The sequence below is a fragment of the Rana temporaria genome, chromosome 4 (assembly GCF_905171775.1).
Source record: "Rana temporaria chromosome 4, aRanTem1.1, whole genome shotgun sequence".
Classification (NCBI taxonomy): domain Eukaryota; kingdom Metazoa; phylum Chordata; class Amphibia; order Anura; family Ranidae; genus Rana; species Rana temporaria.
In genome coordinates, this window is record NC_053492.1 from 148498839 (window position 1) to 148523033 (window position 24195).

At 42.8% G+C, this 24195-nt stretch overlaps 1 protein-coding gene across 1 annotated transcript in view; it reads left to right on the forward strand.

The window, feature by feature from the left end:
- The window catches only part of LOC120936659 (mediator of RNA polymerase II transcription subunit 12-like protein), a 54955-nt gene that overhangs the window by 25456 nt on the left and 5304 nt on the right, over positions 1–24195 (forward strand). Inside the window, exons 4-6 of the mRNA XM_040349171.1 lie at positions 5685–5848; positions 17326–17457; positions 22429–22656. Coding sequence (XP_040205105.1) covers positions 5685–5848; positions 17326–17457; positions 22429–22656 — 524 coding nt within the window. The remainder of the gene's footprint in view (positions 1–5684; positions 5849–17325; positions 17458–22428; positions 22657–24195) is intronic.

Below are 24195 nucleotides of genomic sequence, written 5' to 3' on the forward strand. Positions count from 1 at the left end.
CCTACTATCCTACTTTCATGACCACTTACCTGCCCCTGCATGCCTGTCAAATCCAGTTCTGCACAGCCACTTTACTTTAGCTTTCTTGCTAAAAGCCTTACAAAGTATATGATCGGTGGTGTGTCACTCTGGCACACTGCATCTCCGATCATGGTAATGAGCCTCTGATGGAGGCTCTTTACCATGTGATCAGCTGTGACCAATCACAGCTGATCACAGCGTGAACCAGGAAGTGCCGGTAATCGTCATTCCTTCGTTTGCGCTGACAGGGAGAGCCGATCGGCGGCTCTCCTGTCAGAGGGGGTGTGTGTACTGATAATCAGCACATTGATTATTAGCACAGCCCCCATCAGAGTTGCCCACCACAATGCCAATCAGTGCCCACCCAAACTCCAATGAGTACCCACCCAAATGAGTACCCACCCAAATCGCCAATCAGTGCCCATCAAAGTGTCAATCATTGCCCATCAGTAACGCCTATCAGTGCCCTTCACAGATACCAATCAGTGCTCATCATTAATGCACTTCAGTACCTCCTTATCAGTGCCAACTATTAGTGCCCATCAGTGCCACTTATCAGTGCCCATCAGTGCTGTATATTAGTGCCACCTATCAGTACCCATTAATTCTACATATTAGTGCCTCCTCATCGCCACCATATCAGTGCCACCTCATTAGTGCCCACCAGTGCCGCCTCGTCAGTAATCATTAGTGCAGCCTTATCAGTGCCCATCAGTGAAGGAGAAAACAACATTTTATAACAGAAAAAAAGAAAAAAATTTTCCCCCAAAATGTTGGTCTTTTTTAGTTTGTTTAGTAAAAAAAAAAAAAAAACAGTGGTGATAAAATACCCCCAAAAGAAAGCTCTTTTTGTGGGAAGAAAACTATGAAAATTTACTTTGGGTACAGTGCTTCATGACCGCACAATTGTCATTCAAATTGTGACAGTGCTGAAAGCTGAAAATTGTCCTGGGCAGGAGGGGAGGAAAGTGCCTGGTGACTTGTCCTTAATGTTCCCCTAATGGGGAAGTTCCTTCAATGACTGCGCAGGCGAAAACTTGCTGACGGAAATCTCCGAACCTCGCCCGGCATCCAGGCTCATTCTTTAACATCCCCGTGGATTGGAGGATGTTAAAAAAAGAGCCAGGAGGCCGAGCGAGCCACTTACCTCGAAATCCACGTTGCCCTGGATGCCGGGCCGCGGTTCGGAGATTTCCGTCGGCAAGTTTGCGTCTGCGCAGTCCTTGAAGGAACTTTCCCGATAGCTGGAACCATCTCAGCACATCAGCTTTCTCATGCGCTGGAACTTCTACGATAGCTGGAACAAGCACGGCAGATCACCCGGTATTGAAGTAGTGCACATCAAGTTCCTTGCCATCTTGTGTTTGCAAATTCTAACAGCTAAGGGATGTTTGACACCTTTTCCCTACACTGAGTTCCCCCTAAGCACACAATCAGATACAAATCAGTCCACATAAGAACGTCAGTGAAGTGTTGGCTTCACATGAATGTGACACATAACAAGCTGAGCACACCTGAAGCTGCATACAAATATACCTTTCCCCTAGTGCAGCCTTTTTCAACCAGGGTGCCTTGAGTTTTTTTCAGGGGTGCCTTGACAAAATGCCTAAAAATTGCCCACAAAATTGTTGACAAGCCAGTGTATGGATGAAACTGCCTTTTCGTTACACAAAGCCACAGCTTTTCATTGTGCACCATTACAGCCTTCTATCTGCCAGCGTCCTAATGACCAATGGCCAGGGCCGGATTAACAATGGGGCTGATGGAGCTGCAGCTCCAGGCCCCTTTCTCAAGATAGGCCCATTTGCCCAAAAAAAAAAAAAAATTTTTTTTTTTTTTTAAGAATTTTTTTTTTTAAGATTTTTTTTTTTTAAGATCGAATTTGGGGGATTGTAGCTCGATGACCAGAGGTCACAGAAAGCCCACATTTGGGGGTAGGCATGGGAAGAGCTACCCCACAACTGGTTAAAATATGGGACGGCTATCATTTATGGTTCCGGAGATACAGGCCTGCTTGCACAGCCTGTCAGAAGCTACATTCAGAGCGGCCAATATAAATACAAGCTGACACACTACAGCAGACTGATAGGATCACAGTGCTTATAATAATTATTTGTATATTACTCATGGTAATTAACCCCTTGCCACCCAGGCCAATTCTGACACTTCTCTACTACATGAAAAAATCATCATTTGTTTTTTGCTAGAAAATTACTCTATGGTGGTCTTTGCACTTTTTATGTTGCAGGGTACAGAGCTGCACGATTCTGGCTAAAATGAGAATTGCAATTTTTTTGCTTAGAAGATAGATCACGATTCTCTCACGATTGTTGCGGCGTAACATCATCTTTCACATTAAAACAAAAAAATGGGCTAACTTCACTGTTTTGTTTTTATGGTTTTTATTATTCATTGAAGTGGGAAAATGCAGTGTGACATAACATATTGCAGCAATAGCCATTGTATTCCCTAGAGTCTCTGCTAAAATATATATAATGTTTGGCAGTTCCAAGTAATTTTCTAGCAAATAATATTGCTTTCTAACTTAAGAAACAAGTGTTGGACTTTAAGTGGTTAAATTTAGTTACAATGTTAGTTAGTTACAATGTTTCATTTTGTTTACAAACTTCGCAGACTGCCCAGATTTGTTCTTTACACACAGAAGTGTATCCCTTTGATCTAAGAAGGAAGTGTCAGTTACAATGTTTCCTGTTAAAAACTTGGCAGACTGCCCAGATATTTTCTTTTGACAGCTGAAAGTCTCTCCACTTGTTATATGAAAGAATCAGCAAACTCTGCATTGAAGATCGTCAGGGGGGTTGAATCGAGATCACGATTTTTTTAACGATAAATTGTGCAGCTCTAGCACGGTATTTGCGCAGCAATTTTTCAAACATGTTTTTTTGGAAAAAAATGTTTCATTCATTAAAAAAACAGTTAGTTAGTTAAGTTAGCACAATTTTTTTGGGTATCCTAAGCAATGCTTTACATTTTTTTAGGTTACATGTTTAGAGTTACAGAGGAGGTCTAGTACTAGAATTATTGTTCTCGCTCTAACGATCGTGGCATATGTAACCTGTGTGTATCTGGCTCTGATACTACCAGTGCCTACCCAGCCACTGACTAGTATCTCTCCCCAGCCTGTCCTCACACACCCTCTCACCTGCTGACCTGTGGATGGGGAATCACTCCTGCAGTGTTATTGTGTTCTGCCAGTGCGTACAATGATCAGTGTTGCTAACTTTAGCTGGCAGCACTGATTGTTTTAAGAAAAAAAAACAGGCTGGTTGTACTCAAGTTGATTAATAGATTGACTTGTGTAAAACCAGCTAGCCCATACATAGATTGACTATGGCTGGTCTCTGCATAATTGGCGTAATTTCAATCCATGTATGACCCGCTTAACCACTACTCAGTCCCTAAATATCCTTCCACTCCTGTACATAGTGCTCACTGTCATACTCTCCACACTCCTCTCCTGTACATAGTGCCCACTGTCATACTCTCCACACTTCTCTCCTATACATAGTACCCACTGTCATACCCTACACACTCCTCTCCTGTACATAGTGCCCACTGTCATACCCTCCACACTCCTCTCCTATACATAGCGCCCACTGTCATACCCTTCACACTCCTCTCCTGTACATAGTGCCTGCTGTCATACACTTCTCTCCTGTACTTAGTGCCCACTGTCGCACCCTCCACACTCCTCTCCTGTACATACTGCTCACTGTCATACCCTCCACACTCCTCTCCTATACATAGTGCCCACTGTCATACCCTCCACACTCCTCTCCTATACATAGTGTTCACTGTCATACCCTCCACACTCCTCTCCTATACATAGAGCCCACTATCATACCGTCTACATTCCTCTCCTGTACATACTGCCCACTGTCATACCCTCCACACTCCTCTCCTGTACATACTGCCCCATCATACCCTCCACACTTCTCTCTGGTACGTACTACCCTCTGTCATACCCCCTCACTCTTCCTGTACATACTGCCCATTGTCATACCCTTCACACTCCTCTCCTGTACATAGTGCTTTTTTCCGTACCCTTTGTACTCCTCTCCTGTACATAGTGCCCACTGTTAGACCCTCCACATTCCTCTCCCTCACCTGCACATACTTCCCACTTATATACCGTCCATACTCCTCCCCTATGTCGCTTACCCACAAAAACAGTTCTTTAAAATTATACTGAATATCCTCAATGTTACCAGCTCTAGAATGGACACACTTTTGTTAGTTCAACTAAAGGAAATATCAGTTCTCATATTTGTTCTGCCCCATTATTAGTACTCATTTAATTTTGTGATTACTACTATGATGTATAGAGGAACATCGGGGATCTCAGCTACTCTAAATATAGCACTTATATAAAAAAGTGGCCCTGAAAATATTTTTTAAATGTTGGCAACTGTGCACTTAGGCACTGCCCAAGGGCCACCGTCCACCGGGTCAGTAGGGGGCCCCATGAGAGGCTCCTGGGATCCTGTGATAATAAAGCGGTAGTAAACTTTCCTGACATTACTACTTTTTAGAGGCCCTGTGGTAGGTTATGCCACAGTGTACAAGTATGCACAGCATATTAGCACATTAGTGTACACTTCAATTTTCAGACTGAGCCCTCCAGTGCTGCGCTGTGATGAATCAGGCGGGTCCTGGACACTTCCATCTTCACCCGGTCTTCCTTCTGGGTTCTGTGCCTTTGGTCACTTGCCATGGCTGCGTTCATGTCATTCCCACGCATTTATTTATTATTTATTACACCCCATTCACACCTCCGCGACAAAACGCCCGACGCCGGCCGCTCGTGCCGCTGGAGGGGAGAATTCCCATTGCTGTCTATGAGATGGTTTACATCTCATAGACGCCGTACACCTGCGGCATGAAAAAAAGTCCCAGACCCTTTTTTTCAGGCGGCATTGGCGTTCGGCCATACAAAGCAATAGGAAGGATTTGTAAAAAAAAAGTTACACTATTCGCGGCAAAATACGCCGCGTACGCGGCGTTACTTGTCACGGAGGTGTGAATGCAGCCTAAGAGGCCCCACCAAAATCTTCAGCACCAGGCCCATGATGTTCTTAATCTGGCCCTGCCAATGGCATCATCATTTGATAAGGAGGATGTCAGTTGCCTGCAAAGCATCCTTGCATCCCCAGCATTGGGCTCACATTAGCTTGATGGAGAAAAACTGAGGGAGAAGAGAAACATTGGAACACTAGTCAGTACCAGTTTGCAAAAGTGTATTTGCTTTGGAAGAATAAATCATCTCTAACGTTGGATTTTTTACTTGTGGATGTTGCTACATTATGTAAAACTACTAGAATACTTTTTACATTTTAGAATGCAGTGCCTCAAGACTGTCCATCATTTTTAAAGGGTGCCTCAAGACTGTCCATCATTTTTAAAGGGTGCCTTAAGATTGTCCATCATTTTTATGACTGAAAAAAGTTTGAGAAACACTGATCTAGTGTGCCACACTGTTGTGATGCTTGCTGGCACTTGGTGAAAAGTCACACTTCTACACTTCCACATACAAGTCCATAAAAATAGTCTGCACACAGCATATTTGCAGTTACACAATGCTGTTCATGTAACGTTCACGTTCTCAAACGTAATCTAAAACCAATTTGTCTCATGTTTTTCAGCTGCTAAATGAACTGAGTGTAGTGGAAGCAGAATTGCTGTTGAAATCCTCAAACCTTGCAGGAAGTTACACAACGCGCTTGTGTCTGTACATTGTAGCGGTGCTAAGACGATACCACGCCTGCCTAATTTTAAATTATGAACAGACAGCACAAGTTTTTGAAGGGTTTGTATGCAATCATTTTGTTTATTTGCGTGTTTGTTTATATTGTTTTCAAATGCCTCCAACCACTAAAAATGTAGAGAAGTATATTTTGCGGTTGATTTACCAAAACTAGAGAGTGCAAAATCTGGTGCAGCTCGGCATAAAAACCAATCAGCTTTCTGTTTTTTTTTTTTTGTCAAAACTTAAGGGATACATTCACCTTTTAAAAAACAAAATAATAAATGCACATCTTTTTGCTTGGACATTGTAAAGCATTGCACTTGAGATCAGCAGATGCCATGCAGTACTCATACAGACTTGTCAGTGTATGGGCAGACAGATACAGATTGACACGAAGAGAGAATAAACTACCAACAGTGCCATAGTATTTCAATGAGAACTGCAAGGCAACAGCCGCAAAGGCTGTGGGTACTTGTAGTTTTCCATTCACAGAACTCTGTAAAATAAATTATGTGGCTGGGTGGACTTTTTTATTCAAATAGTGACAGCGAACAGGGGGATAAAATCCTTGGCTTGCTGTCACTAAAGGCAGCGGAGTGGGCAGCGGCTGCCGGAGTGGGAACATGTTATGTGTTCCACCCTAAAAATGTGTGGAACATGTAACATGTTCCCACAGGTGAACTTATCTTTAATTGAACAAGCTGAATAGAGAAGTACAGACAAAGCTTGTTCTGTTGTACTTCTCCTGTGGATCCCTGGAGTCTAGTTCTTTCTGCTAAAGCCTGCTGACGGCTGATGTCACAGAGCCAGTCCAGGCTGGGGAAAGATCACAGCCATATGATCAGGATCCACCCAGATGCCTAGACTGGCAGCTGGCTCAGTCTCTCAGCGAACCGCCCCCTCCACTGCCCAGTCGCCAGCTCTTTGTTCACAGAGCACTGAGAAGTTAATGATCAGCAGTCTTTCACCCCTCAGTTCTCAGTCTTAGGCCCCTTTGACACGGGGCGGATCAGTAATGATCCGCCTCCGTATGCTCCGCTCCATTGATCCCCGCTGAGCCGACGGATGACAGGGCGGTCTCCACACACTGTGCAGGGACCACCCTGTCTTTTCTCCGCTCTCCCCTATGGGGGGATCGGATGAACACGGACCGTATGTCTGCAGAATCGGATCATTTCGGAGGTGGACGAGATCGGGTGTCAGCGGATGTTCATCCGCTGACACCCGCAATCTCTTAGGGACCAATGTATGTCCCTTTTTCATCCGCAAACGGATGGATGAAAAAGCGGACATACGGGCCGGATTCAGAAAGAGATACGCCGTCGTATCTCTGAGTTCCGACGGTCGTATCTATGCGCCTGATTCATAGAATCAGGTTACGCATTGATATCCCTAAGATCCGACAGGTGTAAGTGTCTTAGACTGTCGGATCTTAGGCTGCAATTCCAGGCCGGCCACTAGGTGGCGCTTCCGTATAATTATGCGACGAATATGCAAATGAGGAGTTACGCCGATTCAGAAACAAACGGCCGCCCGGCGCTTTTTTTTTACGTCATTTGCGTTCGGCTTTTTTCGGTGTATAGTTACCCCTGCTATATGAGGGGTAGCTAATGTTAAGTATGGCCGTCGTTCCCGCGCCGAGTTTTGAAATTTTACGTTGTTTGCGTAAGTTGTTCGCGAATACGGATGGACGTAATTTACGTTCACGACGAAAGCAATGACGTCCTTGCGACGTCATTTAGAGCAATGCACACTGAGAGATTTTATGGACGGCGCATGCGCCGTTCTAGAAAAACGTAAAAAACGCGGGGTCAAGGGAAATTTAAATAAACCACGCCCCCGACATCCCCATTTGAATTACGCGGCCTTACGCCGCAACACATACGCTACGCCGCTCTAACTAAGGGCGCAAGTTCTTTGTGAATAAAGAACTCGCGCCCAAAGTTAGAGCGGCGTAACGCATCGGAGATACGTTATGCGGGCCGGACAGATACGCCAATGTATCTGAATCTGGCCCAGCGTCCGCACATGTGAAAGGGGCCTTAAGCCCTGTACACATGACCGGTTTTCCTGGCAGGAAAGTTGCCATGTGAGCGTTTGGCCGGGAAAACCGGTTGTGTGTATGTTCCATCGCAGTTTTCCCGACAGGAAAACTGACGAAAAAAAATAGAGAACCTGCTCTCTATTTTCCCGTTGCGACTTTTTCCCGTTGTGAAAAACGGTCATGTGTATGCTTTTCCGAGGGCAAAAAAAACACGCATGCTCTGAATCAAGTATGAGACGGGAGTGCTCTTTCTGGTAAAACTAGCGTTCGTAATGGAGATATCACATTCGTCACGCTGTAACGGACTAAAAAGCACGAGGCTGAAAAGCGAATCGTCTCTCACCAAACTTTTACTAACACGAGATCAGCAAAAGCAGCCCAAAGGGTTGGTACCATTGGGATGGAAATTCCCCTTTATAGTGCCGCTATACGCGTTGTATGTCACCGCACTTTTGACCAGTGGGATTTTGGATGACAGTCTGTACGCAAGACAAACTTGGCAGGAAACCCATCAAGCTTGGCAGGAAACCCATCAAGCTTGGCAGGAAACCCATCAAGCTTGGCAGGAATCCCCTTGGGAAAACCAACGTTTTTTTCCTGCCAGGAAAACCGGTCATGTGTACAGGGCTTTAGAGTTGGTGGTGGACAGATGCAGCATCAGACTAATGCTGCAACCACCTAGGTAAGTATTATTTCTAAATGCCCAAACTTCTCATTTAAGTTGAAAGCTGATTGGCTACCATGCACGGCTGCACCAGATTTAGCATTTTCCAGGTTTAGTAAATCACCTTCATAGTGTACCAATGCACTTATTTTTAGATGTGGTTATTCTATTTAGACAACCATCTTTTTGCACTATTTTTTACAGAACCCTTTCTAATGCTGCGTACAGACGGTGTTTTTTGTGATGAAAAAAAACATTGTTTTTAAAAACGTCATTTAAAATGACCGTGTGTGGGGAAAACGTTGTTTATGTTTTCTGAAAAACGGCAAAAAAAAAAATCGAACATGCTTGAATTTTTTGTGTCGTTTTTTAAAACGTCGTTTTTTGTGTCAATTAAAATGATAGTGTGTGGGCAAAACAACGTTTAAAACAACGTTTTTAAACCCACGCATGCTCAGAAGCAAGTTATGAAGCTAGCTTCAATGTAAAAGAGTGCTGAACGTAACCGCGCTTTGCTAGAGCATTTTGAAAAAACGATGGTGTGTAGGTAACATCGTTTTTGAAAATGAAGTTTCAAAAACTTAGTTTTATTTCATGATTTAAAACGTCGCTTTATTTCATCACAAAAAACGACCGTCTGTACGCGGCATAAGAAGTGCACAAAAACACACATGAAGCAACTTTACATCTGCCTATCTGTCTGTTGTGCTCACTAAGCAGGATGCATCAAAGCATACATGCATGAACAGCTTCACCTGAAAAAAAAGTGTTTTCCTGCATTCAAATTATATCACAATTGCTGGTAGAATGCACAGGTATACTGTCAATAGGTGGTAAAGCTGGCCATAGAAGGATATAATTTCAAAAGAAAATTCATAGGAAAATTCATATAAAAATTCTCAAAACATTCTCAGACAATTCATTGGTTGTCCGAAAGATTTTGTTTGCTTTTAACATTTGATTTTAGAATGAATGGACATTACTAAATGAAAGCCATATACATAAATACATTTGTTCATTCAAAAAAACAAAGCTATACTGCTCCTTCAAATTTTTCCAAATTTTTTAATTTTCACTGTGGTCGAAAACAAACGTTTGTTTGACCCACTAATAATTAGAAAAATGACTTAATGTTCTTAGAATGTTCTTTTCCTAAGAATTTTCGTTTACAATTTTACCCATCTATGGTCAGCTTAAAGTGGAAGTAAACCCTTATGGGTTTTACTTCCTCTTTGTTCCCTGCAAAGTAAAAGCATAATGGGCTACTATGCATTGCATAGTATAGTAGCCCATTATGTGCCACTTACCTGCAGAAGAAGCCCACAATGTCCCCGCTGTGTAATCGCGTCCATCTTCAACCCCACTTCCTTCTGGGGACGTGGACTCTGGCTCTGTTACTGGCCAGAGTCTCGTGACGCATTCGCGTGGGAGCCTGCAACCACGGCACAGGCACTATAGAAACAGTGCTCATGCGCCAATGATGTTAGTGCAGCCGTATATGGTTAATATCTCCTAAACCATACTAGTTTAGGAGATATTTCCAGTACCACAGGTAAGACTTATTATAGGCTCACCTGCAGGGAAGAGTGGTTGTACAGGGTTTACAACCACTTTAAGCCTTATAGAGAGCAAACACAAAATGCAATTAATGAATGTATTTCCTTATTTTATTCTCATGGTACTGAACACAAACTTCCTATTCATGACCTTATTTTATAAGTAATATGGCAAACCTAATGGGGCTGAGCTTACTTTCATCCCTTGTCAGTAAAAATAAGTACACATAAGGTGTGTCTTGCTATGGAAAAACAGCCTGGAAAAAATGATGAAGCACATTGAGATTGACGTACTAAAACCGGAGAGTGCAAAATCTGGTGCAGTTGTACATGGTAGCCAATCAGCTTCTAACTTCAGCTTGTTCAATTAAGCTTTGACAAAAAACCTGGAAGCTGATTGGCTACCATGCACATCTGCACCATATTTTACATTCTCTAGTTTTAGTAAATCCACATAGGAAAGAGTAGGCGCTAGCACCAGCAGCAATGTGAATACAACTAAAAACAAATGGAAACAAATGAGCTCCTGGGATCCAGGAGCTGGTTAAAACTTGAGACTGTTAAAAAAAAGTCCTTTTAGTTCATATTAAGGCACTTGAAGGCAGCCCAGTAAAGATGTGAAGCGTATCTGGAATCAACTGGGGAGAAAGCACAATGGCGCCACTCTAGGTGCAGTACTGCACTTATAGTGGCGCCATTGTGCTTTCTCCCTAGTTTTAGTAAATCAACCTCATTAACTTTTGTGCAGTGTGCAGTGCATTGATAGTTTTGTACTTAAAGCTGAAACAGAATCTGCTGATTTTATGCATTTCTTGGTTCCTACCCCCCTGTTAAAAAGCTAATTAAAGCTAATTAAAACTGAATGTTTTTTTACATAACTTGTTTTGGACCTCTGTTTATTTTTGCCTCTGTGCTTCTCTATGCACCGCAGGCAGATTGTGATGGATGAGAGGGGCCAGCAGAGTACATAGCTTCCTGAAAACATTACAGCACCCTGCCTCACTACTCTGTTCACAAGCCCTCAATCCTTGTGCAAGCAGTGGGATAGAAAGCTCTTAGAAAGAGTTATGCAAATATCAAAATGCCTTGATGGGTGATGCCATTCTGGAGGAGTGGGTATTCCAAGGTTGCAGATTGCCGGTTTTTCCCTTCTCGCCCTATCCTTGCAGTGGTGGTTGAAGGGATCTTGGCGCACACGGAAGAATGCTAACCTTCTTCATCAGCATTTGTGCATCAAAGAATTTCTCTCCTGCAGCGACCTTGCTCTGCTATGTGTGAACACACAGCAAATATCCAGGGGAGGGGACTGCATCTTCTACTAGGTTTCCTCCGGGTACCAGGATACGGCTATCTTTATTGGCCGGCATGTGATGATGTCACATATGTATGCGCAGCTCAGGGTGCATTCTAAAGCAGGCCGGCAGTATTTCTGTTGCAGAAGAGCTTATACGCTCACAGTTTTTTCATTTAAAACTTTAGTCCCACTTTAAGTCTTTAATAAATTCAGCAACATTGGAGTACAGCAGGATGATAACTAATATATAATTGTTCCAAGACACAATATTGTGGTGAGATGTTGGTCATTTAAAGTAGAATTCCATGCTGCTTTCGCTTGACATCCAGAAGGCGTTCGACTCTCTCTCGTGGGAATACCTTTTTGATGTATTGCACCATTTCGGTTTTGGCGAGCGCTTTCTGGTACTCTTGCGAACGCTGTGTCATTCTCCCTCAGCATTATTGAAATTGAGGGGCTATTCATCCCCACCGCTCGATATCAAAAGAGGAACACGTCAAGGCTGTCCGTTATCGCCGCTGCTATTTGTTTTAGCAATTGAGCCTTTGGCGATAAAAATCAGTTCGAGTCCCAATGTCAAGGGTATCGTTTGTGGGGAAGACGAGCACAAGTGCTTGTTCTTTGCAGATGACCTGCTATTGACATTGTCGTCGCCCATTACTTCCCTCCCTAACCTATACGCGATTTTGCAACCATTTTCAGAAGTTTCAGGACTCCGAATTAATCATGAGAAATCAAGAGCACTTAATATATCTTTACCGAAATCAACTCAGGAGACTCTTGAGCGATCACACAGGTTCAAGTGGGACAGGGAAGCTCTTCCCTACCTCGGTATAAATTTGACCTCATCTGTTCAGACGTTGTATAGCCAGAATTACCCAGCCCTATTTAAACGCCTATCAGACGATTTGGCCAGATGACAGATTCAACCCCCTTCGTGGTTTGGCAGATTGCACTCCATAAAAATGAATGTACTACCCAAGGTTTTATATTTGTTTCGTACCTTGCCTGTGTCACTAGTTCGATCTGACCTCCACATATTCCAAAAGAAGATATTGCAATTCATCTGGGGAGATAAGAGGCCTAGGGTGAATAGGGGTACTATGTACACACCAAAGCAAAGGGGTGGCTTGAGACTGCCTGACATTATGAAGTACTTTTATGCGGCCCAGTTGGCCCACCTTCCGAGGTACCATTCTCAAAAGCCTGATGCAATATGGATGACTATGGAATCCTATGCCTGTCGACCTGATTTGATATCTCATATTATGTGGCTTCCTATGAAGGACAGGCCGGTCATACTGTGTCCAACACTGTCCTTCTCATTGGAAATTTGGGACAGGCTCTCCAGGAATAGGACGTTTAAATCCCCTCACAATCCGTTAGCACCCTTGTTAAAGAACAGGGATTTCACCCCGGGCCTCTCTCCAGTAGGGTTTCACTGGTGGACAAATAAGGGTCTTCTACGAATTGCCGATCTTTGTGATCACAAAGGGATATTGTCAGAGAGAACGTTAGTTGAAAAATACCAAATGCCAGTGACTGAACGCTTTAGATATACGCAACTGTACCACTTTTTACAAACTGTCGCCCGCAAAGGCGATCTAACTACTATGACTTCTATTGAGTATTTATGTAGGCAATATGATAAAGTCAGGGGCCATATTTCTGCTATTTATTCTATCCTGTCATACTCCTCGAAAAAGTTGGGCTATATGCTCCAATGGGAGCAGGATTTCCTGGAAACGTTCGAGATTGATGAATGGCACAGGCTGTCGGAATCGGCGTCTCGATCGATCATGAATACTTCCATTATAGAAGCTAACTACAAGGTCCTGCTGAGGTGGTATATGGTCCCGGCTAGACTGGCCGCTTTCGTGCCAGGTGCCTCTCGGGCACCTGGCATCAGAGGATGCGGACAGACGGGGTCCACATACCATATGTGGTGGACCTGTCCTAGGGTCCGGAGATTCTGGATCAGGGTGTACAATTTCATCTACTTCCTGACCCAGATCAATTTAGTTAAAGCTGCTAAACATGCGCTCCTGGGGGGTAAGATACCTGACGCTTCAGGACCCCAGAGGAGACTGGTGGCATTCATATTCACCTCAGCGAAAATAACCATAGCGAGAAACTGGAAGTCCGCGGCCTTGCCATTTGATCAACTTAAATACAAATTGTCCTGGCTTATGTTGAATGAGCGGCTAACGGCACTCACGCAGGACAAGATGAAGCAGTTCCATAAAGTCTGGGATCCATGGATCTGCTACTTAACTGGTGATCCTGGGTCGAGTGGTTCTTAGGTATATCTTGTGGATTATTTAACTTTGCGCGGAGCCTCAACTCTCCCCATTCCCCCCTCTTCTTTCTCATCCCACTGTCTCCTTTCCTATTGTTCTCCGACGGGATTGAATCCCCCTTTTTCTGCTTTACTACCTCCTTTTCACATATCTGGAGTGTTGTTTACTATCGTCTAAATTGCCAATTGTATGATGTGGAGTTACATATGTTTTGGGAGGTCATAACCCTCATAGGCAATGGCACGATGTGATGGTGAACAGATTGTCAAATCATTATCTAGAGAAGGAAGTGACGTTGATATGTACTACTTTTTGTCTGTGAAGAAAACTAATAAACACTATTGAAACATAAAGTAGAATTCCAGGAATAATCTAAGCACTCTCCCTCCTAGCACCTATTCTGACTTGTGTAAGAAATATGTATATACTGTTTTCAGCCCACTCTTGTCTGGTCATGTGATCTCCTCTGTGTCAGTCAGCACCAACTGCAGGGGAAAAGAAAAAGGGGTTGGACAATAGATGTTAATGCATGGGAGTGTTGACACCACCTATAGACTCCTTTGGCCCATCCATTGTCGGTGCTCCCTCTTCTGCCATGCAGCCGCTGCTGGCTAACAGAGGAGAACCAGATCATGTGACCGGACCAGAGCGGCCTGAAATACAGGTCTGTCTTACACAGGTTGGTCAGAATCAGTGTTAGGAGGGGAAAGGAGCAGTTTTAAGAGTAGTTAGTTTTTTTCTTGAATTCTACGTTATCTATAACACAACAGGATTGATTTTCTAAAGGAAAATAGACTGTGCACTTTGTTAGTGTAGTTGCTCCAGAGCTCAGTAAATGAGTTGATTCTTCACATTGCAAAGAATATTTAATTACTGTATTTATCGGCGTATAACACACACTTTTTCCTCCTTAAAATCGGGGAAAAATTGTGGGTGTGTGTCATACCCCGAACAGCTGCCTTGGAGGGGAAGGATTGAACGAGCGCTGCAGAAATAGACAGAGCCAAGTTTACTGTGTATTCGGCACCGCTCGCAGTCATGCCCAGTCCCGCCTCTTAGCATTTATGTCCCACCATTGGACCGGTGTTATGTCCATCATAGGAGCCGGGCCAAGGGGTGGGACTGGGCGAGACTGCAAAACGAGCCGAGAGGAGCCGAGTACACAGGACATCTGGCTCTGTCTATCTCGGTGGTGCTCGTTCCCTCCTTGGCAGGCAGATGGACACTGATAATGCTGTAATTTTGAGCAAGGCTGCAGATGGACACACTTTTTTGCAAGGCTGCAGATGGACACACTTTTGGGCAAGGCTGCAGATGGACACACTTTTGGGCAAGGCTGCAGATGGACACAATTTTGGGCAAGGCTGCAGATGGACACACTTTTGGGCAAGGCTGCAGATGCACACACTTTTGGGCAAGGCTGCAGATGGACACACTTTTGGGCAAGGCTGCAGATGGACACATTTTTGGGCAAGGCTGCAGATGAATACACTTTTGAGCAAGGCTGCAGATGGACACACCTTTGGGCAAGGCTGCAGATAGATACACTTTTGGGCAAGGCTGCAGATGGACACACTTTTGGGCAAGGCTGCAGATGGACACATTTTTGGGCAAGGCTGCAGATGAATACACTTTTGGGCAAGGCTGCAGATGGACACACTTTTGGGCAAGGCTGCAGATGGACACACTTTTGGGCAAGGCTGCAGATGGACACATTTTTGGAAAGCGCCGGTTGTTAGCGGAAAAACGGAGCGCTGCTAAAATGAGCGGTACTTCAGCTCTGTTAAAGCTGCACTTCTACACCGTCGTTATCCCAAAGAAAGGGTTAAAAACAGTTTTGCAGCGCTTTCAAAACACTTTTTTTGTTTTGTTACAATTGCGTTATTCATACATGGCCTAATATTATATTAGTTAAACATTCTATACACATTTTTGATTGATAAGCCACACTTTTGTAGGGTTTTTTAACAAAATATCATAGACCGCTCATATGTCACAACAAATTAAAATAAATTAGAGACTGCTGACATGTAACAATCCTATTTACTAGTAAGTGGCCTGCATGACAGAGTATGAGGTGCAGACAGGGGAGGACGTGCAACAGTAGTTAGATGCACCACTGAGTCACCAATGAGCAGGACCCTGGAAGAATATATCTTGTTATATTATTTGTAAATAATAATAAAAAAAAAACTAAAGGCATTATATACTCACAACATACACCTAATATCAGCATTGCAATAACAATTCAAACAATAGTTATAATTAACAATCCATTACTGTATAAGCTTGCTTGAAAATACAAAACATATCCTATTTACGTTACGCCTCCGCAACTTTGACAGGCAAGTGCAGTATTCTCAAACCAAAGTTGAGGCAGCGTAGCGTAAATAGGCCGGCGTAAGCCCCACGTAAATGACGCTTTTTAGGAGCGGCGAATGCGCCGTCCGTGAAAGTTTTCCAGTGCGCATGCTCCAAATTAACCCGCAAGAAGCCAATGCTTTCGACGTGAACGTAAATTACGCACAGCCCTATTCGCGAACGACTTACGTGAAAAATTCAACGCTGTTCCGACGTCCATACTTAACATTGGTACGCCTCATCTACGCCTCATATAGCAGGGGTAACTTTTCGCCGGGAAAAGCCTAACGTAAACGGCGTATCTGTAATGCGACGGTCAGGCGTACGTTCTTGAATTGCCGTATCTAGCTGATTTACATATTTCTAGGCGTAAATCAGCGTACACGCCCCTAGCGGCCAGCGTAAATATGCAGTTAAGATACGACGGCTCAGACTCAGAGATACGACGGCGTATCTGGAGATACGCCGTCTTATCTCCTACAAGAATCTGGGCCTCTGTTTTTATGCTGTGAGTTCATCTTGTCTGCTGGCCATCTCTTTCTACAACTTCCTGGAATTCCCTACATGCTTTGCAGCTTCTCAATTTCTTTTTTTTTTAATCCAACAAAATTTTACAGAGGTACAAGGTATGCAAGGTCCCCTTGACATTGCGGGGAAAGATAAAGAGCTGCAATGAGATAACCACTACTCACAATACATCTATGTACAGGAGGTAACCCCCCCCCCCCCAGCAAGTCAGACATTTCCCGCCCGACAATTAGCTCAGTGCCCACCTCACCCAATATTGATGCCCAGAAGCCTGTCCATTACCAGGTCCACAGGGGCCAGACCCGGCACATCCAGCCACTTTGCCCATAACTTCTCAAATTTTTTACCCCTGTGTTGATATGCAGCTTCTCAATTTCAAATGACTACATATCCCATGGTACCTTGCATTCAAGCTGTGATTGCTGTACTGACTCTGCCTCTTGAAACTCCTCCACTCAGCACCTCTGTAGTTCAGAAGGCAGTCTGTGAATTTTGTTACACAGCAGTGCCTACTCACAGGGCATCGTGAATATGTGTTACAGAATTCAAGGAGTCAAATGTGTGAGGATCTTCAAAGTAAGTTTACAAACTTCAAGATTGTTCAGACTTATGGAAGTGGATGAGAAATAATTGGAAATAACTAAAAATAATTTGTACAATGTGGAAATGCATGTGGAAATGAATATATGAGGTTATTTTGACCTTAGCTAGACTTTAAAATCTTGAATAATATCAATAAGTGTACTTTTGAAAGTTATTCCTAAAATGATCTAATATGTTCTAATTTCAGATTGTGTGGTGTAGTAAAGCATGTAGTCAATCCCTCAGAATGCTCCTCTCCAGAAAGATGTATTTTGGCCTATCTGTATGATCTGTACACGTCATGTAGTCATATAAGAAGTAAATTTGGAGACCTTTTCAGGTGAGTAATATTTGATCCATTGTATACATATTATCTCTGTACGGTGTTCTGAGGGCTTATATAGAACAAGAAAAGTGTAGATGCTGATGTCAGCAGTTTGGCAGTTCGTGCCTTATCCGCTTGCTTGGTTATATCTCTATTTTCTATAAGATTGTGGTTTACAGATACGTGTGCTTCTTCAAACTCCATCCATTTCAAAAGCTAATATATAATGCTGATCTAATGCAGACACAGACATGCTAAATTTGTAGATGATTTAATAATAAGTAGGGCACAGGTCCTTAATTGCTGTGTTCTGTAAATCCTGTTTATCCCTGTGCTCTGTTCATGTCTGTGTAGAATGTGTGTATCTCTTATCAGTCATTAGTGGAACCATTGACTTCTCTTCTGGTTCTCAGCCAGGGCTTCCGTTCATGGTTTCAGTCAGAAACGCTGCACCACTTTCTATTGTCTGTAGACATGTTTTAGATATTAAGTTACTTAATGAACACTAAGGCCCAGATTCTCGTAGTATCTCATTTACGTTACGCCACCGCAAGTTTTACGGGCAAGTGCTTGATTCACAAAGCACTTGCCTGTAAAGTTGCTGCGGCGTAGCGTAAATCCCCCGGCGCAAGCCCGCCTAATTCAAATGATCCGGGTAGGGGGCGTGGATCATTTAAATTAGGCGCGTTACCGCGCCGAACGTACTGCGCATGCGCTGTCCCTAAAATTTCCCGACGTGCATTGCGCGAAATGACGTCGCAAGGACGTCATTGGTTTCGACGTGAATGGGGTGTCCAGCCCCATTCACGGACGACTTACGCCAATAACGTACATTTTTAAATTTCGACGCGGGAACGATGGTTATACTTAACATTGGTTGCCCCTCATATAGCAGGGGCAACTTTACGCGTCGCAAATCTAATGTAAACGTTGTATCTTCACTGTGTCGACCGCGCGTACGTTCGGGAATTTGCGTATTTTGCTAATTTGCATACTCGATTGGGAAAACGACGGAGGCGACACCTAGCGGCGAAAAAAAAAATTGCATTTAAGATCCGACAGCGTAATAGCCTTACGCCTGTCGGATCTAATGGTTATCTATGCGTAACTGATTCTAAGAATCAGTCGCATAGATACGACGGCCCAGATTAGGACTTACGACGGCGCACATGGCGTTGCGCCGTCGTAAGCCCTTTCAGAATCTGGACCCAAATGTGTCTGGTTCTGTTTTTTGGATACCTTGGACTTTATTAAATGTCCAATTTAAATAGTTTGTAGCAGTTAACTGCTTGTCTGTAGTCAACCTGATTAATGTAGTTAACAGTATTTTCCAGAGGCTTTGTTTAAATATCTAATGATGGTGGCCAAACAACAGCTGGACCTAAGCATTCATTTATTCATGGGACTGTATGCAGAATGCTATTTATAAATAATGACCCAAGAGGCAGATAAAGTGGGTTAAACTTGGCCGCAGGCCTTTATTACTGGTATTTTATTTTCTTTTAATCATATTTTATTAAACAAATAACCATTGCAATATATCGAATAAACACATCACTTATTTACTTAAACCACCATACATTCATCAACCCAGCCACTACGACTCAGGTTGGATTTAACGTCTTATTAACGAACCCCTCTTGTTTATTAATAAAACCAAAAGGGAGTGACACGTAATAAATAAGGCCGTTACAAGGGGGGGGGGGGGGAGTTCACAGGTAAGGGTTACCTGATAGTCTGGTCACAGCAGCTCGCTGCACCTGTCTTAAATAACCTTCCTACCTTCCAGAACATTCCTTGGTGCCATGTGACCTAACTCCTGCCTTTCTATTGGCCCCTATCTTACCTCACCTATACCCATTACCTTACAGGTGTGTGGGAAAGAACTACTCCCGCCCCCCTGGGGCCTAACTACTATCTATTTCTCTCCAGGTGTGTGAGAGAGGGGAACTAGAAACTTCCCATCTGCCACATTCCCATGGGCTCGGGGGGCTTAAAACAGCTCCCCTCACTCACATTCTAAAATAAAATGTTGCATACAATACACCAATCTGTCATTCTGTTGCAAAATAGGAAACTATGCACCTTGACTAAACACTGATTATACATGTTAGTGGTCTGTGTCTCATTATTGTATAACCAATCAAATGTTGGTTTCCTATATGCAGCCCACCATGTACCATGTTGTTTAATTAGGTCTGCTCTGTGTGCACTGCTGCTGCCAGTCTGCATTATAGCTCCCTCTGTATCAAGGTAACTTGAGAGGTTTCTGGATGATAGGTGTGGAGTTATGCAGATGATAGCATGAATATTGATGCATCCCCAGCCCATCCCAGAGATAGATTGCTATGGACCATTTTATTCTGGGCAGTTACTTTATTTATTTTTTTACAGTCAACACCTAATGTAAAACTCGGCCACATAATTGCCATGTGCATTTTTTTTTCACATACATTTTACCATTATTTGTATAATATTTTATTTTATAAAAAAACTTAATACAGGGTGTTTTTCACAGAATATTATGCTAATAATAATGCTTACTGACTTTTTACTTGTTAACCACTTAAGGACCACCTCCTGCACATATACTGTACGTCGGCAGAATGGCACGGCTGGGCACAAGCACGTACCTGTACGTCCTCTTTAAGTGCCCAGCCGTGGGTCCGAAGCTCCGTGACCTCGGCCTCGGGAACCGCGGACCCGATCGCTGCTGGAGTCCCGCGATCGGTCCCCAGAGCTAAAGAACGAGGAGAGCTGTGTGTGAACACAGCTTCCCCGTTCTTCACTGTGGCGCTGTCAATGATGTCACATGTCGATCAATGATGTCACATGTCCAGCCCCGCACCCCTACAGTTAGAAAAACATATGAGGTCACACTTAACCACTTCAGCGCCCCCTAGTGGTTAACTCCCAAACTGCAATTGACATTTTTCACAGTAAACAATGCATTTTTATAGCATTTTTTGCTGTGAAAATGACAATTGTCCCAAAAATGTGTCAAAATTGTCAGATGTGTCCGCCATAATGTCGCGGTCACAAAAAAAATTGCTGATCGCCGCCATTAGTAGTAAAAAAAAATTATTAATAAATTATTAACTGGTTAACTGTCTGTGCAACTTATTTTTCATTTGGGTTCATTTTGCAAAGGTCATGGTCGGGTGTACTGTATGTCTCAACTCCTCCTAATGATTCGCCTTTGTGTTTTGTGAATCAAGCTGAAAATAGATAATAGATTCGCAGTAAAATGATGCAAGTGGTAAATATAAAATTGAGCCTAATTCATAATAATCAGTTCTAATAAAGTATGGTATTTAAAAAAAAAAAAAATGTTAATTATAGGACAGTATAAATAAATAAGATGCATATAAGACACTATACATTTTTCTAACTCAAGCAAAGAGGGGTGAATCACAAATCCATAGCTCTGCTCAAGACTTGCTCTTCTTATACACCAGCAATCCGGGTGCTGGCTACTGTATTCAGTCCCTTCTCTCCATCAAAGATATAAATATTGTATCAGTCAAGCCCCAAACTTAGCTCATCTTGCCATGTTTATTAGTGACAAAATGAGTGCATATAACACTGGCCCAGATTCAGAGAGCAATTGCGCCAGCGTAACCATAGTTATGCAGCGCAATTGCTGACTTGCTCCGGCGTTACGAATGCTCCTGATTCAGGAACATCGTAACGCCGACTGCAGCCTAAAATCTGCGTGGCATAAGGCTCTTATGCCACGCAGATTTTAGGCTGCATTCTTGCGATGACCGCTAGGGGGCGCTCCCATTGTGCTCAGTGTATAGTATGCAAATTGCATACTAACACCGATTCACAATGTTGCGCGGGCCCTGCGTACGCAAGTTACGGAGTTTCCGTATGGCGTCTTTAGCGTAAGGCTGCTCCTTCTAATAGTAGGGGCAGCCAATGCTAAAGTATACCCGCCATTCCCGCGTCGTGAAATTTGAATTTCACGTCGTTTGCGTAAGTGATTCGTGAATGGCGCTGGGCCCAATTCACGTTTACTTGGAAGCAAATGACGTCCTTGCGACGTAATTTGCCGCAATGCACGTCGGGAAAGTTTCCCGACGGAGCATGCGCTCTACGCTCGGCGCGGGAGCGCGCCTAATTTAAATGATTCCCGCCCCCCTACGGGATCATTTACATTAGGCGCCCTTACACAGGGCAATTTTAAAGAGCGCACACGCAATTTACGGAGCTACTGCTCCGTGAATCGCGCGCAGCGCAGTAAATTTGCGGGGGCGCAGGGCAAAAACGCTGCCCTGTTCCTCCGTAAAAAAGGGGCAAATTCTACCTGAATCTGGGCCACTGTCTCCATCTGAACACCAACCTTAATTGACGCATTTCACCACTTCTCCTATCCTTGTGAGCAAACCAGGAGTTTGTTTTTGGGGTAAAGACACTGTTGTATGTAGTCATCTGACAACTGGTAAACACGGCAAGAGATGATACATTTTTTAAATATCTTTTAAAGAGAGGTGAAAACTATTGAAAACAAAAAAGTAACAGAAACACAAACCAAATTCTGTAAAGTAATATATTTTGATCTTCCTATTTGTAGATAACAAAGAAAATAAACTTCAGTAATTGTGGTGCTTTGTGTATTATCAGTAAGGTAACATAGTAACAAAAAAATCAACTCTAATGTGATTACTGTTATGAAATATAGAATGATCAATTGTATGACTGTTGGTTTATTTATTAAATCCATGAATCCACAGCAGTTATCTAAACTGTACATATATTTGTATTTCCACTGAAAAGATTACATAGACTGCAATGGCCAAATATCATGCTTTTTAATGTTGGGCTCAATCATTGCACTGCGATTATATTCTGCTGTATGTCAACAACAGTTTCTCTTCTGTATGGTACTAATCAATATCACATTAAATACACACCATTGATTTATATATTGTCATATAAATAGGCACCATTTGTTTATATATTGTCCATTTATCTTTTCAGTAGCGCTTGTTCCAAGGTAAAGCAGACAATATACAGCAATGTACAGCCATCCAACTCTAATGCACTGTGGGATCCAGATTTCATGGTGGACTTTATAGAAAACCCATCAGTGCACAATATTAATCACTTAGTGCTGGGGAAGATTCTCAGTGAGAATGCTGCTAACCGCTACAGTTTTGTGTGCAATGTCCTCATGAATGTATGTATGGGCCACCAAGATTCTGAGAGGTAAATATCATGTTTTATATAAAAAGCAGACCTTTCAGTGATTTTGCCTGTCTCTATTAATACATTTCTGACATTTCACAATATATAACATAATAATCCAAAAATGTGGTCCATGAGCTCCAGCCAAGTGATTTTGTCTAGGCTGAGTTGCTGTCATCAGTCTGCTGCAAACAGGAGGAACATTTCTCCAGTCTCCTCTTCTCCTGAAAGAATTTGGCTCATGTATGGAGGCATGAGGTTGCCAACATCTCTGTATCAATTGAAAAAGATGAATACCTCTAAGTGAGGTGAGATTTTTCGGGCAACCAAAAAAATAATATTGTGACAACTAGGTCATAAAAATATATAAATTTTAATACATTAATTTACAGCATAAACATTTCATAGTGACAACATTATTTAAAAAAATGAAAGATTCCAGGATAGAGAAAATTGTTACTGCTAGAGGATCACCACACACCCCAGGACTAGGCTAAGGGTATAGGTGATCATTTATCCGACGCGTTTCAGATGTCTCAATAATACATCTTTCTTCAGGGAATAGAAAGCAGCAAGAGTTTTTCCTAAAACAAAAGAAGGGTATATAATAACATACATATAAAGTATATACCTGTGACCAAAGATTTGTTTTTTGACATTTGCAGCATGTAGAGAAGAGGGGGGAGAGATGGAAAGCTCAATATGTAAAAGGAAAGTGGAACTCACCCCTTTCCAGACACAGAGCGCCTAGATCATCCCCATGGAGCTTGTGTGTGAGCCGCAATCAGGGCAAGTACACTTTAGGGAGATTGTTTCTATTTTTGGTCTCACTTTTTAGTGAAGAATCTAATACCCTCCCTGTACATATTTACCTAAATCTCTCCCCAGCCATTACACCTTCTATTGTTCTATGACTGCTGACTCCTTTGTGGAGACTTATGTTACTCCACCCCCCCATGGTTATGGAGTCCTCTGGATTGGGGGATCGTTATGGACATTAAGTACACCATCTGGTTTGGTTGCATGGTTACATGCTGCAAATGTCAAAAAACAAATCTTTGGTCACAGGTATATACTTTATATGTATGTTATTATATACCCTTCTTTTGTTTTAGGAAAAACTCTTGCTGCTTTCTATTCCCTGAAGAAAGATGTATTATTGAGACATCTGAAACGCGTCGGATAAATGATCACCTATACCCTTAGCCTAGTCCTGGGGTGTGTGGTGATCCTCTAGCAGTAACAATTTTCTCTATCCTGGAATCTTTCATTTTTTTAAATAATGTTGTCACTATGAAATGTTTATGCTGTAAATTAATGTATTAAAATTTATATATTTTTATGACCTAGTTGTCACAATATTATTTTTTTGGTTGCCCGAAAAATCTCACCTCACTTAGAGGTATTCATCTTTTTCAAGTCTCCTCTTCTCCTTTTATCAAATGCAACTTTGTAACAAGGAGGGGAGAGGCTTAAAGTATAACTGAAGTGTAGCACTCACCTCCAAGGGAACTGCATGATTTTTTAGGTCCCTCTGCCCTACACCAGTGCCCTGCCCTT